The sequence below is a fragment of the Protopterus annectens genome, chromosome 16.part0 (genome assembly GCF_019279795.1).
Source record: "Protopterus annectens isolate FY-2018-M chromosome 16.part0, PAN1.0, whole genome shotgun sequence".
NCBI classification, from domain to species: domain Eukaryota; kingdom Metazoa; phylum Chordata; order Ceratodontiformes; family Protopteridae; genus Protopterus; species Protopterus annectens.
In genome coordinates this window covers 111,733,883-111,751,450 of record NC_056750.1, presented here as the reverse complement: position 1 = coordinate 111,751,450, position 17,568 = coordinate 111,733,883, and the positions used below count along the sequence as shown (strand labels likewise).

General features: G+C 40.8%; 1 protein-coding gene across 1 annotated transcript in view; it reads left to right on the top strand.

Moving 5' to 3' along the window:
- The window catches only part of SDR39U1 (short chain dehydrogenase/reductase family 39U member 1), a gene marked incomplete at its 5' end in the record, with an annotated part of 234,380 nt that overhangs the window by 74,085 nt on the left and 142,727 nt on the right, over positions 1-17,568 (top strand). Inside the window, 1 exon segment of the mRNA XM_044058856.1 lies at positions 8,689-8,810. Coding sequence (XP_043914791.1) covers positions 8,689-8,810 — 122 coding nt within the window.

The window sequence follows — 17,568 nt, the reverse complement described above, 5'->3', positions numbered from 1 at the left end:
CTTTTAAAAATATAAAGCAGATGGAAAGATGACACCTCTGCCTGTTTCTTTTGTCCATAACAGTTTGAGAGGAACCTTTCCACCTTAATTCTTGCCTCTGACCTTTTGTATGTCGTTAGAATATAGGTCGCGGAATGCAGAAACTACTATTGCCCTACTCATAACATCCATGCATCAAAACCCACCAACAGCAGTAGTGTTTTCTTACACTTTGCTAGTGCTGCTTAGCTTCCCTTTCACAGTCCAAGCTCCCTCTCTCCTTCTCTCTTATTTTCATTACCTTTTCTATGCATTTTTCTTGCGAGACTTTGGGTTGGAGTGGCATCGTTATCTCTATATCTTGCCTTCCCTCTTTACAGCCTGCCAGGCCCATGTCTTTCCTTTGCTGGATATCTTCTTGGAGATTTGAAATTGAGGTAATTTTGGGGTGGACTTGGGCTAGTAGTAGATGGTCCACTGGAATCTTGTGCCACAGGTTACCCCTAGCTGTTTTCTAGGTCAAGAAACTGACAAAGATGTTATTTTCCGATGCACCCTTAATTCCACCTACATGCTTGCATCTGGAATGGAGGGCTTCAGCTAAAGCAGTGGGGGAGGGTAAGGCTTTAGACAACTGTCCATATTAGTGTCTATGTGCAGGCCGGATATTACAAGAAATCTGGACTGCAACAGTGAAATACTCAAACATCTACTTTAATAGTAAGTTCCAAACACAGCTGTACTTTGTCTGTATTGCCTGCTAGCAAGGTAGGACTGCGGAAGGTGTCCATATCCAGGTTCCCTATATTTGCCAAATACTTCTCTGGCCTTCCTTATTTCCTCCACCGTCTTGCCTGACAGTTGTTCCCATTTGTATGCAGTTTAAGCTGTAACTGTAGCTTGAGTTCCTCCTGAACATTTATTTACAGATGGTGTCTCAGTGCAGCAAAGACTAAACCTACTGTGCCCTTGGATTTGGCTGCAGCATGCTTATATACATGCCATAGTTCTTGCTCTCTCCTGTTGCATCTCTGGATGAACTGCATGAAGTTGCTGTGATGCTGATATTAAGTGAAGACCCTTCACGCACTAGTATCTAAGAACTTTTATAACATTTCTGTTTCTGCAGCATTACCCACAACATTTGAATATTATTTGACTAGTGTAATGTGATGTTGAAAAACTTAGTATACCCTCAGTCATCCTACTTTGTGATAAAACTTATGAGTGCCCCGAAGAGCTGTGGAGTTAAGGTTTTAATACTGTGGTTTAAATAAAAGCAAAATAACACACTGAAAATCTCCTTGAAAATGCATTGTGTTTTTAGCATTTATGGAATCCTAACTGATACATTAAGAAGGTTCTGGATTTCTTATTTATTCAAAAATACTTGCATTGTGTGCCATGCAAGGATAAGTTGGGAGGAGTATTGGAAGTTGGCTGCATTCACAGAATATTGGATGTGGAGTCTGTTTCAGAATATGTTCTTAGCCATTACAGATTTTTGGTTCAGCATTCGAGGAGGTCGCAGACTGCAGTTTCAAAACGTGGAGACAAAACATAAAGCGTCTTGCAGCTAAGTAATATCTAGTTATACTTTACAGTTCTCGAGGGTGATGAGATCACACGAGGTTCTTGTCTGCACTAAATTTTACGGCCAGTAGCTCCGAAAGCTGTAAGTTTCAGGCAGGATATTGTGTATATTTTTCCCGTTTTGTGCATTTTATTGCACTGCATATCAGCATGTTGCGATACCCACACTGCATATCTGCATGTTGCGATACCCACACTGCATGGAGGTATTGATGCTTATTGTTTATTTCTTGTTTCAGTTCTCTGTCACAAGTCTGCTGAACAGCACATGGCTGATGTTGCTGGGTGCAGTACTTTGCTTATTGAGGTGCACATTTGTTGAGGAACAATTTATATATTCACAAGGACTCTGGGGTCTGTTTCTGAAGTGTAGAGCATCACTAAATGGAGGCAGTTTTGCAACCCCTCTGCTAGCTTTCTGAGCTAGGTTTTAACAGTGGACCTGCTTCCAGCGTTTTAAGCTGAGGTAAATAACATTTTTGAGTAGAGAGCCAAAAATCACAACTTCCTTTGCAAGATGTTCCTCTGCCAGGCAATAATATGAATGCTGTGGGGCTGAGATATGAATGATACTTGATTCTTGGAGATGGACATTTATCTGTGTGTGTGTTCTTGGAGATGGACATTTATCTGTGTGTGTGTGTGTGTGTGTGTGTGTGTGTGTGTGTGTAGACATATGTATGTAGACATCTATATAACATGTATTTGTGTGTGTGTGTGTGTGTGTGTGTGTGTGTGTGTGTGTGTGTGTATATATGTGTGTATATATATATATATATATATATATATATATATATATATATATATATATATATATATATATGTACACACATACATACATATAATCTCCTTTAAAAGAAAGCTAAAACATTATCTCACTGATGACCCCAGCTGCACATGCAACACATATTCACAGCCTCCTTAATCTAGTAAAACTGTTTCACATAGCAGATATACTTATGTATATGTCATACTGTTAGACCATATTGAGTTATCCCTAATCTTTAGTATCCTAGTCCACACATCTATACATCTTAACACATTTTCTCTTCTCTGTCACTTTCTACTTTTAATACTACCATTAAATACATGCCACCTATAATCTACATATTCCCGCCACCTAACTATAAGATTCTAACTATATCTGTCCTACCTTTGTCTGCCTTCCCACTACACTTATCTTTCCCTTTTCCTACTACCCCCCAAAAAAATTGAGCTGTATTGTTAAATATTTCTAACTGTATAATTTTCCTACATGCTAATGTTCCATTGTTACTGTATCGTGCCTTTTTACAACATGTGTTGTTTAGATAGTTTTCTGTATTGTTTCACTTGCTTTATAAGTGATTGGTTCCTTACAAATTCATGTAATGATTTTCATGTAACTTGGAGCTTTTCTCCCCAGGCCTCTGCTGAAAATGGGTCTCAAGCCCAGTGGACATTCCCGGTCAGCTAATGTCAATAAATAAAATATATGTAATATATATGTAAATATATAAAATATATATATATATTATATATTATATTTATATATATATATATATATATATATATATATATATATATATATATATATATATATATATATTATATATATATATATATATATGTATATATATACACATATATATACATACATATATATATATATCATGGCATTTTAGTTGCTCTTTCCCTTAGAAATAAGAATTTGTTTTAATCTTCAGTGCTTGACAGATCTGATGTTGAAATGCTTTCTCTTCTTTTCATTGGTATGCCCTGTGTCCTTTTTGCACTCAAATTTGAGAGATGGCCAGCACATATCATTTTTATATTCACAGCATCTAGTGCGTTAGTGAATTGGGAAGCCTTCTAGATTTAATGGTGGTAAGATGGCTCATTTCCGTCAAATATATGCTTAGTTGCAAGAGATATTTGTGACCAAGTGACTTGCATGATGGATTGCAGTACTTGTAAATAGCCTGTGGTTCAGTGCAATCTGCTTTGGCTCCTGTTGAGCGGTGTATATATCTAGTCCACAAACCCGTTAGGCAGAAAGTTACAGTACAAGTAGATATCTTTTTATACCACTGTTGCAGTATCCCTTTACAATAGTGATTCCTTCCCCAGGGCAACCCGACATCCAGCCAGAATACCAAAGCCTTAAGTTGTAAAAGGGATGTGCGTCACACGTATGCTCTCCACACTTGGCATAGGGTATAAGGTGATGTGCAGATGTACCATCCTCTGAACTTCTGTGCCACCAGTTGAATGCCGTCTTTGATCATCGGAGACTGAATGCTTGTTAGTCTTTTGGCTACCAAACCATTTTCTAGATAAGTGTACCATTGTTTTTTTTTTTTTTTCCTTATCTTATTTTTATTTTTGTGAATGTTGGTTTCATGTCATCCAGAAAGGGGAAATGCCAGTGTGGAAGTCAGATTCCCCATAAGGACTGTCATGAGCAGTGTTTGTTTTGCTTGGATGCTTCTCCCATACATCTTGTCCTATTTGTCAAGCATTTATTCCAAAGACCTTGCATAGTTGTCTCAACTCTTTAACTATTTACTTAGAGAAAAAAATATTTTAAATTGTTGGTATAGGGTACCATGGAAAAATTGTCCTGTCCCGAGGGTCAGATGTCCACAAAGAAGGCCAAGAAAGTTTGGTCAGAGTCTTTGACTGTACTACCTCAACCAAATGGCTTTCATCAGCCTTGAGATAGACCAGAGGACCACCCGTTTTTTTACTTGGATTCCTTTGCAGTGGCCGGCATGGATCTGGCTTCTCACACATCCCCAGTTCTTCTGCAGACATCCGTTTCAGATGTCCAGGGGGAACCATGGCTGATTACTTTCTGACCTTCTAGAGAATAAATTCCCAGTACACTTGTAGAGTGTTGTCAGGGGTTCAAGCCACCTAGGATCTTTAGGGCTGAAGTTCCCTTGAAAAAGAATCAGAACGTTAAGCATCTTTCTCCTGCTCTCAGAGACCCTCAATGTGAATGACAGATTTCACATGTAGTCTGTTTAATGCCCTTAGGGCTTTGAAGCCTCCTCAGGGGGTCTCTGTTCCTTTTCCCTCTTGGTGTTCTACTACTCTTAACAGGTCTAAGGAGCAGGTTTCATCTAATGAGGATGTGGACTCTGAAGAATCCTTGATATTTTCTTCCCAGATTCCCTCTCCCTTGAACTGTGGTTCTGAAGAGGAGGAATCTGTTATTCCTGATCCTCCTTTTGAAGAGATTTCTTTTGGTGATGCAATTTTCTCATATGATGGAGTTTAAGTAGGACTGCACCCAGGCCTGAGATGTCCAGCAAAGGTATTATGAACTCCTTCAAATGGAGTCGCCCAAGCACTCTGCTGTCCCTGCTGTTCTTGCTGCTTTGTTAGACACCTTCTCTGCAGCTTTTCAGTATCCTGACTGCCAGCCCCCTCCTTCTAAGAAACCTGATAGATTTTATAAGGTTCATGAGGATTGCAAATTTCTGTGTAAGTGCTCCTCTGCTCAACCTTCTGTTGCTTCTGATAAGCCATTTAAGCTTTTACGTTCTACTAAGCTGCTCCCCTCTGACAAGGACAGCAGAACTATGGAAAAGTTGTGTAAGAAAGTGTATACCGCTGCTACCCTGGTTTAAGGCTATGAATTATCAGACACACATGACCAGATATGTTTTGTTTCTTCTCTCTCAGGCCTGTCAGGTTATTTCAGATCTTCCTGACTCTGAGGGGAGGACTTCAGCTCTTTCTTTACTGAGGTCATCTTCTCAAGTAGATGGCCATTCTATTAAATGTAGCCATGATGCAGTTGATGCCTCATCTAGAGCTGCTGCTTTTAGTTCTGTGTTGAGGAGATATTCCTATCTTCACCTACAGCCTTTGCCTGATATTAAGGCTAAGCTGATGCAGGCTCCTCTAGATAATACATTTTTTTTGTGGTGCTGCTCCTGCTAAACTTTTTAATTCCCTTCAGGAAAAGGGTAAGGCTTTGCAGGAACTGAAACATATTTTGGTTTCACCTGTTCCCAAGTTTCAGAGGAGTTACCCTGCTAAACCTGCCTTTGTCCGCAGACAGTCTCATCCTCCTCTTAAAGGTATAGAAAGGCTTTTCCTACTAAGTCTGCTCAAACACCTACATCTCAGAAGCCATCTTTTCCAGACAAGCTGGGTTTTATCTAACTATCCTTATTCCTGAATCCTCAGTTACATTCCTCTTTCTCCATCTTTTCCTGTCTCTTCCAGTTTTGTTAAAGATCACTCATGATTCTTGCGTTATATCCATCATTCATCAGGAGCACTACATAGTTTAGAGATCCCCATCCCCGTTTTGGGAATTCCTCAGCCTCTTCAGGAACAGCTGCCCTTTTTTCTAGAGGTTCCTTGGAGCCTTATGTCTTGAACAATTCAAGAAGCTCTGGCTCCTCAAATGTGGAAGGGATTTTATTCCAGAATGTTTCTGAGTTCCAGGAAAGAAGGCACCTCTACACCAGTTCTGGATCTCTCCCAGCTCAACACTTTTTGAAGGTTCCTTCCTTTTGGATGTTATCCTTTCAAATCTCGTTTCCCCTTTTCCTTCCTCAGGCTTCCCTAGTTTCTCTTGATCTCAAAGATGCCTACATCCGTATCTCTATTCATCCCCTTTTCAGGATGTTTTTACATTTTTCTGTCTTTGCTTTTTGCAGGTTGGGGGGAAGTCAGATCTTTCCTTATCTGGATGATCTGCTCATTCAGGCTTCTTCTCCAGACACTTTGCTTCAGCATCTTTACTTTGCTATTTGTCTCTTGCAAAGCCTAGAGTTTACAGTGCATTTCCAAAAATCATTCCTCGCTCCTCCTCAGTATCATGTGTTTTTATCAGGGGCAGGCTCCAGACGATTCCAATGCTGGCATCTCTTTCTCCTCCCAAGGCTTTAACTCTAATTTGCATTTTTCAGTTCTTTCTTCCTCTGGATTCCATTATGGCCAGAGAGTTTCTCAGGGCTCTGTGATACGTGGCTGCCACCATTCCTGTTCTTCTCCTGGGTAAGCTTCATATGAGCAAGCTCCACTGGTTCCTAAAGTTGGTCTGGCTTCAACATTCTCATCCTTTGGATTTTCTGATTTCCCCTTCTCCCATGCCTCAAACTGGAACTTAAGTGGTAGATTCAGTTGTACCACAACCCAAGGCTGCCTTTTCAACCTCCAGTCCTCACTCAGGAACTCTTTTTCAGGTGCCTCAGATGTGGGGAGGGGGTTCTACTTCAGTCTTCTGAAAGTGCCGCACCTCTAGTCTCCTTTGTCAAAAGAAGGACCACATCAGTATTAAAGAAATGAGAGTGCATCTCCTGGCTCTTCAGGCTTTTCATTCTCTTTTCCTACCAAGGTGCCTCAAATCTTCACAGACAATACCACAGTGAGGTGGTACATCAACAAAAAGGGGGAGGGGGGCACAGTTAGTTATATCTTTTGTACAGACTAGCTCTTCAGGTTTGGGATCTAGCTATCCAGTTTCATATGACTCTTCAGGCTGTTTATATTCCTTCAGATCAGAACATTATGGGAGATTTTTTGAGCAGGTCCATAACACAAAAGTTATGAGTGGATGCTTCACAGAGATGTGTTTCTGGACATTGTCTACCAGTGGGGCACTCCTCAATTAGATATTTTTGCCTCTCCTCTGAACAGACAACTTCCTGTGTCCTCTGGCTTGGAAGGTGGACACCCCCTCTTTCCTGGAAGGGGATGTTTCTCTATGCCTTCCGTCCCTTCCTCTCATACTGTGTGTCCTGTTCAAGATAGAATAAGAGAACAGGATGCTCCCAAAATCTTGTTGTTGACTCTGTTTTGGTCCAGACAACATTGGTTCCCTCTTCTGCATTTAGCCAAGGGCAATCATCACCAATTACCTTACAGGGTAGACCTCCTCACACAAGACAAGGGGTCTCATCTGTCTCCACATGTCCTGTCTTCAACTGACACTGTGGGTGATAGGGTTTGATCCCTTTTAAACACCTTTTTTCTGAGGACATGCTTCAGGTTCTGCAGAAGTTCCTTTGGTTATTTCTTATTTATGTGAATTGCTCGATGCTGGGTTTGTTTACTCTTTTGTTAAAGTCCACCTGTCAGCCATTTCTGCTTCTCTGCCGTTGACTCCCTCTTTAGTTTCTAGATTCAAGGTCAAACAATTTCTTAAAAACATCCTTCATATTAGGCGTCCCACGAGGCCTATTCCTCCTTTCTGGGACCTAAATTTTGTCCTGGAAAATTGACTTGGGCTACTTTTGAGCCTTCAGCTTCCTTATAGCATTGTTCTTGGAAGACTGTTCTTTTGGCCTTTGCAGGCCCTTATAACTGTTTTCCGGTTTTTCATAAGGACAGGGTGTTCCTTCATACTAATCCTTCTTTTATGCCCAAGGTTATTAATGACTTGCAGAGCAATTACTGTGATTTTTGTTCAGGCATGTCACTTGGAGATCTTCCTGTGTTAAACAATCTGATTGAACAAATGCAGCATGATCCACTGAATTCGATAAGAGGCATTGCCATTGATTTTGTCCAAGGGAATTGGTCTGCATGGACTGTGGAGTTTTCTGCTTTGCTTTTAAGTATAGGTTGACAATGCTGGTGATTGTATAGTATTCAAAATCTTTCTTTTAAGGTAAGACTACCAGACTTGGATACTTTATGTGACCTAGGTAGTGGGATGAAGTGTGTCATCTCCTAATTTCATGACCAAGCATATGTAGTTTAAATTTAATCCCTTTCGATTTTAGTTTCACCTTCATAGCTGATATAATAATAAAATACAGTCATAAGGACTACAGAGAATAGTCAACTTTGGTCACATAGTCAGTTTCAAACTTTTGTCTAAAATGTTTTGTAGAAGGTGTAGAAAAGTTTGCTTTTTTTGCATTTTTTTATTCATTTTTTTCCTTAAACATTGTAAGAACATTTTGTTAAACCCTGCCTGCAAACTGTAATACTAACCAGTGTGCACATCATTGTATAACTGCATAAGTGTACTGTAGCTTACACCAGTCTTAATTTGTGATTTATGAAGCAGTATATTAGGAAATGTTCAGTGATCCAGTTTTTAATGGTAAATATCAAAGTGTTGAGTTTTATTTTTCTAACTGAGATCTTTATTAATCAAATTAGGTGGAATGATGAATTTATTAAGGAGGTGACCTCCAGCAGAATCGATACAACTAAAGCCCTTGTTAAAGCAATCTTGGGAGCAGAGAAACCGCTTAAGGTCTGGATACTTGTCACAGGTGTAGGTGAATACCAGTGACTTCTATTTTCAGAAATATTGCAGTAACTACATTTTGAATGCATTTGGATATACAGATCTCACTGCTCTAATTGAAACAGCCCTCTTTGTTGCATATGGTTTCTGATTCAATATTTTTGCAGACTACTGTTCTTAAGAACTGTTAAGGTGGTGGTTGTATTTTTTTTTTTTTTAATTCGGTCTTAAACTGAGGTTGGGTAAACTGAAACTGGGCAGTATCCCGAGTCACCTGCTTCATGTAATCATGCAACACCTGCCAAATGTAGAATAACTGCACACTCTGTATGTCTCAGATTTTACATATTTGTCCTTCAAAATGTGTGCGCTATCATATTTGTCTTGGCCTATTCCTTTTGGTTGCATAATAGCAATGAACTTTTTGAGGCAGCTTATCTCTATTCCAAAGTAAGACAAGAGAGACTTTAGATGCCTTCAAGCAGTTGGGCTGTTAGGGACATGACTGCTTCTGTCAGACAACTGGATCATTTTGAGCTTCCTTTCAAAGTCATATGGTATAGTTGAATGGCATTTACCTGAGCTGTACATGAGAGATGAGCTATTCTCCCTGCCTTCAGTCCTGTGTATGGCTTTAGTTGTGTTAGTGTATGATTAGGAGATGCTGTTATTTGCATGTTTTTTAAGCCATTGGTTTCTATTCCACCTGTTATATGTCAGTGGAATACCTAGCCTTGCCAGACAAAAAAGATAAGATCTGTTAGGAACCCTTCATGATGCATTTTTTGTTTGCATATTACTTCACCAGTTGGAATATTGTCTTTTTTTTCAACAAACCTCTGTGTTCTGGAATGTTTGTGTGCTTGGATGGCACTCGCCATGCCGTACTCGCATGCTGCATAAACACATTTTGCAGACTGTATGTCAGTCCCTGTTTTTGCCTGTAAAATCTTGAATTTGCATGCCAGTATGTGTTAGTAAGTGCCTATGTAGCCATTAAATTGCCAACCAAGATTCACGTGGTCAGTGCCTTACTGTCTTTGAGAGAAGCATTCTGGAGATCCTTGCTCATTTAAAAATGTAGTCAGAGCAGCATGGAAGCATACTGATCCCATCGTAGTAGACAGATCAGCTTACTGAGCATCCCAGTGCTAATTTCATGACGAGATGAGAAAAGTTGTTAACCCAGTTTACAAGGATGCCAGTGGCCTAGGTTCTTTAAATGGAGACCTGTGGGAGAGTCCTACTCACAGCCCCTGGCATATGTCTGAGAATCTACAGAAAGGCAGGCACTAAGAAAGCCAGGTCCAAACCTGAATCTCCTTGAGATGTTCAGCTGACCATCTAACAGAACCTTTTGTGTGATAATCTGACCTTGAACTAGTGAGGGCTTAAACCTAAACTCGCCACCTGTCTGAGTATAGGAACTGGTGGGGGGTGCAGCCAGAGTTTCTTGTACAACCAACCCTTTGGATGATTGTCTGGAGCCAGTGGGCATTAAGCCTGATCCTAAGGATTGGTCCATTGAATCATCCAGTCAGGGATTTGATTTTGGACACTTTATCACTACGGACTTTCCTGTGGTACTGGTCCACATGGGTCAGTAGGCTGTGGTCGGGGGGTTCATTTGGTTGTCAGAGACCAAACACTGGACTTCAGTCAGATGCTTGGTAGGAGATGGATGTGCCCATGGGAGAGCACACCAATAGGGAGTTTAAGCTGAAACCTACCCTATCACCAAGTATCATTCCAGCACAGCCTCTTTATCACCTAGTGAGGGAGCGGTCATGCAGTCTCATGGCTGTGGGTAGTAGGGGTCATGGTGCACTCTTGCCTGTAGAATTTTATGAAGCTTGAGGGGGCATTTATGCTGTGGTCTCTGAGATGGGTAGAGATAGTGAGATCTACCCCCATCCCTTTTCACTCTGGGTGACTCCTCTTTGGGAGATGCTGTTAGGGTAATAAGGAGCATTCTGGATGGGTGTTGTCCCTACTCCTGTCATTTTCCAGAGATGTGCCTGCTGGATTTTCTTGGGAGTGAGCTTGAGTCCCGGGTCATCCTTTGTTTGAAGTCTGTCATGTAATCAGGGCAACTGATTAGCACCATAAAAAATCATTTCCTTTTAGGAGTTGCATTCAGAGTGTCTAAAGAGCAATGTATTAAGCACCCCAGTGCAATTCTGTGTACCAGAGACCATAGCATTACCTCTCCATAAATCCAAAGAAAGGGTTACAAAAAAGAATAGGTATATCAATGCAGTATGAACCCCTCCTTCATTGTGGACTGTGGCTCTCGATCTAATCTGTCCTAGTTCCATGTATGGCTGAAGAAGATATTGCTATTAGGATCTGATCCCAAGGAAAACTTTCATGAGACCGTCTCAGTGGCCTACATGGTGGGATAACATGTTTTGTATTGTAATTGTGGATGCTTTGGTTAATGCTGCGAATTTTGTGGTGTGCCTGCATGGCTGAGACAGACCCTCCTTAAATCAAAGCTCAGGATTAAGATCTTGGATATCTACTTTTTTCTCAAGATAAGTCCTTTACTCAGCCAGCCCAGCACCTAGTGACCTGAAGAGAAAGTAGACATTGTTTTGTAGGGTGCTTGTACAGTTTCCCCCCCCCTCCACCACCTCAGTCTGGTTATACTCCTTCCTCTGCTAGACTTGGCTAACACCAAAAGAGGAAGAGGTCTTGGTGTCTAATGATGGCCACCCAGCATCTCATAGTTTTGTTTTCTTTGGTGCTGGCAAAAGTGCCTACATTGTCAGCTTCTCCAGCAAATCCACAGCAGTTCTGACTATGTTTTTGAACCCTCTGTTGTGGTAGAGGAGGCAGTTCTCCCTCCAAGTTCATCCTACATTAGAGAACCATCACAGGGACCAGCTGGTTCTGAAAGTGGTCACCTTTGTTCACATGCTGGAAATCATGCATCTCACCTTAAACTGCTATATTAGCATACTGCACTGTATCTGTAAACCTGTGAGACAAGCCTAGAATTTGTTTTTCTCAGGGAAGATGTAGGGCATCAGCAGGTGTTTGGAGGGAAGGCCTAGGATTGTTCTCCATGGCTGTTGCTGGTTTCAAAGCAGACATGAGTACAGCCCCCCTTTATGGACCTTAGCAACTTTAACTTTCATGTCTGCTGTGGATTGTTTTTTGCCCATTGAAGAGCTTGGATGGTGGCCTTAGACAGGATTCTTTTTTTTGTGAAGTGAGTGTTTCGGACCACACAGGGGGACTCCTCCAGTTTGCTACGGGTGGATATACCTCCCAATGTAGAGGACTTCCCTTTGAGATTTCCTCCACATCCAGAGTGTTCAGATAAGTATTGGCTGTGGTTTTGTAAGGCTTGCAGAAGTTGGATGTCCTGCCATTCCTCTGCCTGAATGACTGGACCCTGGTAGCTCTAGTCAGAGAGTCCAACTCCTGTGGAACATTCTCTTGATTCCTACTCCTAGGGGGTCACCATAAGTTATAAGACATCATTTTTCTTCCCACTTCAGGGAGATCCTTTACTATGGTGTGGAGTTGTACTCTTCAGTGTTTGTCATTCCTACTTATGGAGAGGATTCTAGTGGTCACAACTTTGACTTCCTGTGGGAGAACTCTGGGATACTGTGGCTTTTCTTGGGTTAAAGGCTTCTTCGATCTTTGTGGTGACATTTGGTTGCTTTACGATTTTAACATTAGTGAGTCGTGAGGAGTCTGCTTCAAAGCTACCATGCAGTCATGGGCCTGCTTGTTTTTTTGTTTTTTTTTTTGGGGGGGGGGAGCTTAAGTTGTCCCACTTTAGAGTGGTAGATGGTGCCCATTAATCTGGCCTGGCCCTAGAGGCTTTGGTGTGGTAGAAGTGTCTAGAGCCTCTCCTTGTTTAGTTATATAACTGGCTTGTCATGTGACATTTAGACAAGCAAGCTACTAACAGGCCCTTCCGTCTCGTGAAGGGAAGTGATACCTGATCTCATATTAGATCATAGATGAGCAAACATCATTTGCTAGTAGTGTGCATCCCTGGAGGACACACTCTGAGACAGACATCCAGTATTCTCCTGGAGCTGCAGGTTCAGAAGCAGTGCCTGGGTAGATTCTTCCAGAAGTGAAATATTTAACAGATTGACTTGTTTACCATCTAGGCGGTCACAGCTCCCCCCCCCCCATATTCTGCTCTGTGCAATAAGGCAGTGGTAGGGGGTCCTCCCTGCTTTGGCTCTGGAAGTTCCTGTTCATCTTACATTATTCATATTAAATCCATACCTCAGTGCAGAGCTCAGAGTTTGGTGAGGAAGAGTTAGTCTCTTGACTCTTGATGTTGACCATGTTACCCTATTAGAGTTGCTAGTGGGGACTTGGGGGAGTGGGGTTCTGTGAGGCAAATGAGGCCGCTAAGAAGCCCTAGCCTCTCACCTTCCAGGCTTATACATTTGGATGACAAAGGATCTCTGTCAAGTGTTGTACTGCACTGCTTGATCTTTTTAATCCGAGTTATTTTGGCCTGCTTAAGCTACCTGTACTGTCTGGTCTCAGGTGTTTTATAGTCAGTGTATATATGTCTGCTTTTTCTGCACTTCAGGCCTTGCAAATGGTGTAATTATGGTTAATAGTGGATAGTCACAGCATTCCTTAAGGAAGTGCTACATGTCCAGAACTGGAAACTGACTTCATGACCGCGCTTTGGAGTCTGTTGTTCAAACTTTTATTCATGGTATCAGTGACATCTGAACCTCCTCTGTGTTTCAAGCTCTGATGTGTAGGGAATCACACCTAGTCTTCTAGAGGGATAGTGTGTTTCTCAGCAGGAACTCAAATTTCTAACTAAAGGAGGTGGTGGTGGTTTCACAGGTTTCCCTGCACCAGTTCAGTTCTTTTCTGATGCTGTTTGCAACAGGACAAAGCAGGGGGGAGAGAGGGGGCCACTTACTTTCTGGATGTTTCTAAATGTGTTTGCTTGGGGCCATAAGTTGAAGAAAGAGCTGCAGTACTCCTTTGCTGCATGGAAAGAGCTTTGCAGCTGAGTCACCCACTTACTAAGTGGATTATCGACTCTGTTTTTGTCATCACTTGATAACCAGTATTGCAGTCAGTCCACTGAAACAGAGAAGTAGCTACCTCCAGTGTTTGCTTGGAAGTCTCCATTGACAAACATTTATGTTGTGGCCATTTTGTCCTTTGTATACATTTTTCCCAAGCATTGTTTCGACCACAATGCTGAAAATCAGGCTGGTTTTAGATGACCTGTCCTTACGGATTCTGCCATTTGTGCTCTTGCCTAGGGCAGTCCTCCAGCTCCTTCAACCATGGTGGTACTTCTGGGATTTAGCTCAACTTTGGACCATCCAGTATGGTCTTCAGCTGTAAGTTGTAACAGATATTCCTACTGTCAGTTGATCTATTAAGAGATCCCTGCTTAATTGGTCAAGAATACCTTTCTGCTATCCTGGTCTTCCTGTCAGCGACAGCTGTTGAAGGCCCCCTAATCTGGGAAAGTGTATATTCTTATGTCATTAATTTTACCAAATAGTGTGAAATCTGATTTTTGCAAGTGGATGTTCATGGATGGGGGCTGGTAGGCTCGGTGGATGAGAGTACTTGTGTAGCCAACATGTTACATATATTAGACAAGAAAGCAGACAACCCTGAAAATGAGAATTTACAAAAGAAATAACAAATTCTGATTGGCGAAGTAATACCTGGCCTGTGTTCCATTAAACAGTGGCCTACAGTATATCTCTGATAAAGTAAAATATCTTATTTCCTTTCCGTAAAGAATGGAAGATGGCTTGAGCTAACATTATCTCTGAGTGCACTGGCACAAAATTGATGTCCACTAGACTTGCAGTACAGGTAAAATTGTGTCACAGAAACTGGGGAAGATTAATTTTGCTCTCCACCACCACAATGAGACAGCATCTTAGAATTACTACTGGAGAATACAGATAACTGTGTCATTTACACAACTGACTATTGCTAGTAAATTGTAATACAGTGCATTCCCTTAGTGTGTACATTCTTGGCTGTTCGGTAGTGTTGTTTGAATCCCTTAGTCAGGTGTTTCCAAGGTTTTTCTCTAATATTCTTTGTAACATTACTTGCTAAAACAATGTGACATTACTAGGAGTACACAAAGCCGGTGTTATGAAAGAGTGGTATTTGTAGTCCCAGGGGTCATGCATGCTCTAAGTCAAAATGGTGAAGGATGCCATTATGCCTTTATGCTGATGTGATCAGTGGGATTTAACCCTGCTGTCTACACAGAAGTCAAAGGCTGTACAGACCACAGCTATAAGCTTTTGGGCTTTTCTGACTAGTGCAGTTCTATGCAGATGTAACCATTTGGATGTAAACTGATCGCTTTCAGCTATTTCTGGCATTGGGAGATGCGTGCAAGCTTTGGTGTAACTACAGTTGCTTAATTAAGGAAAGTGGCATTCAGAGCAGTGAAGTAGAAGTACATTTAAAAAGACCGGTATCCTGTACAGAATGTATGGGTGCCCTTATGTGGGCATCCTGAATGAGCCTTTATAAGATTGGAAAGAGGAATATAGGGCACCCAAAAGGAAGGTATCGAGAGGGTTGTGCTGGAATAGGTGGGAGAAGAGGGGCACTATGATAAACCCCCCCCCAACACAACATTTTTTTCCCTCTAATATAAGAAGGGAGTTTGGTGAAGATGGGTGTAGGAGAGGGGCTTATAGAAGAGATGGAAGAGTTGAGGAGTGGATGTAATGCAAGACAGAAAAACTATGGTGGGCTGACATTGGTAGGAGACACCAGACATACAGATGGCAGACACATAAGGGGGTCATATATTGTATCAAATTTACCCAGCTGTAACTGCACACAGTTACAGTACCATTTTTACACTGCAAAAAAAATGTTTTTATGATGAAAAAATTTTAAATGAAAAGGATTTTCAAAAAAAAAAATACTTAACTGTAGAACTCTTGGCCTCACCTTGGCTACTCACTGGGCCATCTGGTCCTCTCTCTGCCTCTGCAGGTCGTCATACCTGTACTGACAGTACTGTCCAGAGCTAGGAACCCCTTTCAGGTAGGTATGACAGGCATTTCCAACACCTGCCAGATATGTATGTTTTTTCTCGAGTGTGTTTAGGTTTCTATAGGAATGACTTCTACTGTAAGTTGAGAAGGATCTTGCTTTTTTTTTTTCTTTTCTCAGTCCAGGTTGATGCTAGAACCTGGGCTTTTAGAAAAGCCATCTTGTGAGTTGCCAGTGATAAAGTGATGGCTGTAAGTGCAGGTCAGGAAATAAGAGGGTGTAAATCACGCCATCTGAGGTATGACATCAGCATGCATAGCACATCAAGCCATATAAGGCACAACCCTTTTGATGTCTTCCTGTTGGGTGCTTATGACTGTCAAGGTTGGTTTACTAAATAGATTGAGCAAGTCACTTGAGTGATAGTACTACTGTAGTTATGTGAATGGAAAACGTACACAGTGTAACAGCTACAGATGCATAGCAGTGGTGGCTTTTACAGCACATGAATGTATTCAGAAGGTTATCTGTATTTAGTTAGACAAAGCATTTATGGTAGATTGCCATAAGGCTGGTAATGTAGCCTGTGTTTCTTTGATGCAGTAATTTTTTTTGATGATAAAGCATTCCATTACTACACTTTAACATTTTGTTGGGGTCCACTTTTAAGGAAATCATTGTACTCTGTAATGCCTTCTATGGATCTTGGGGACACAGTGGTACTAGATGAGGGTTCAGTTTTGCTGGCTGTTAATATACTATATATATATATATATATATATATATATATATATATATATATATATATACTGAAAAGGTATGGCATAATTTACTGTATCTGAGATCCACTGTGTGCATCCCCGCAGCTCACCAACAGTTGGCCGAAGTCACTTAACTCCTATTCAGCTTGACAGCAGTTCATAGAGAAGTGAGCTTCATTTGCTTGAAATTACACCAATAATTTATGTTTTATTTTATTTATTTATTTAACATTTGTTTACAGGGAAAGCCCAAATGGACACAGGTCCTTTTTCAGCAAAGGCCCAGGGAGAAAGGCTCCATGAGTAACAGTAAATTTTAATGCACAAATTACAATAATCAAAGTATAAAGTAAGCAAAATGTAGTATACATAAGAAAATACAAATATATATTAAGCTTAAGTCTGCCATATGCTCTGACCTATGTTTGCTGCTGACAGACTGAGAAAAGCTTATTTGGAAATCTATACGATTAATATAATTCACTAAGGTTGGGTTATCAGAAGCATATATGTACCGTAAGGCAAGGAAAGTATGATTTTGTTTTTACAATGTTAGGAATTGGGAAAGTATGTAATGTACCATTTTGACACCTGTACATGTGTATTTTGAATGAAAACAAGGCAAAATTACCCTCAAATCAAAACTTGTAAAACATAACCAGGGTAATAAAGTGAAATATGCCAAACACCAGATAAACAGAGACAATCTCCATACACAAATCCAGTTTGAGCGCTTTCGTCTCAGGTCAATACTGAATCTTCATCAGAATAACAACTTTGCCCTTAAAATATAGCTTCCAATTAAACAATTAAGTTGTTTTTTGAAAAGCCATTCCAAACTAATTTCACTTAGTCAAACTGTGCCACCAGAAAAATATATAAGTGTGTAAATATGCTTAAAGAACAAACATACATAGAAAAACATTTAAATATTATCTTGTCAATGCTCTAGTTTTAAGAATAGGCAAAACAGAGACCATATCATTAATACCAGGTTCATTCATAGCATTTAATAACATTTGCTAT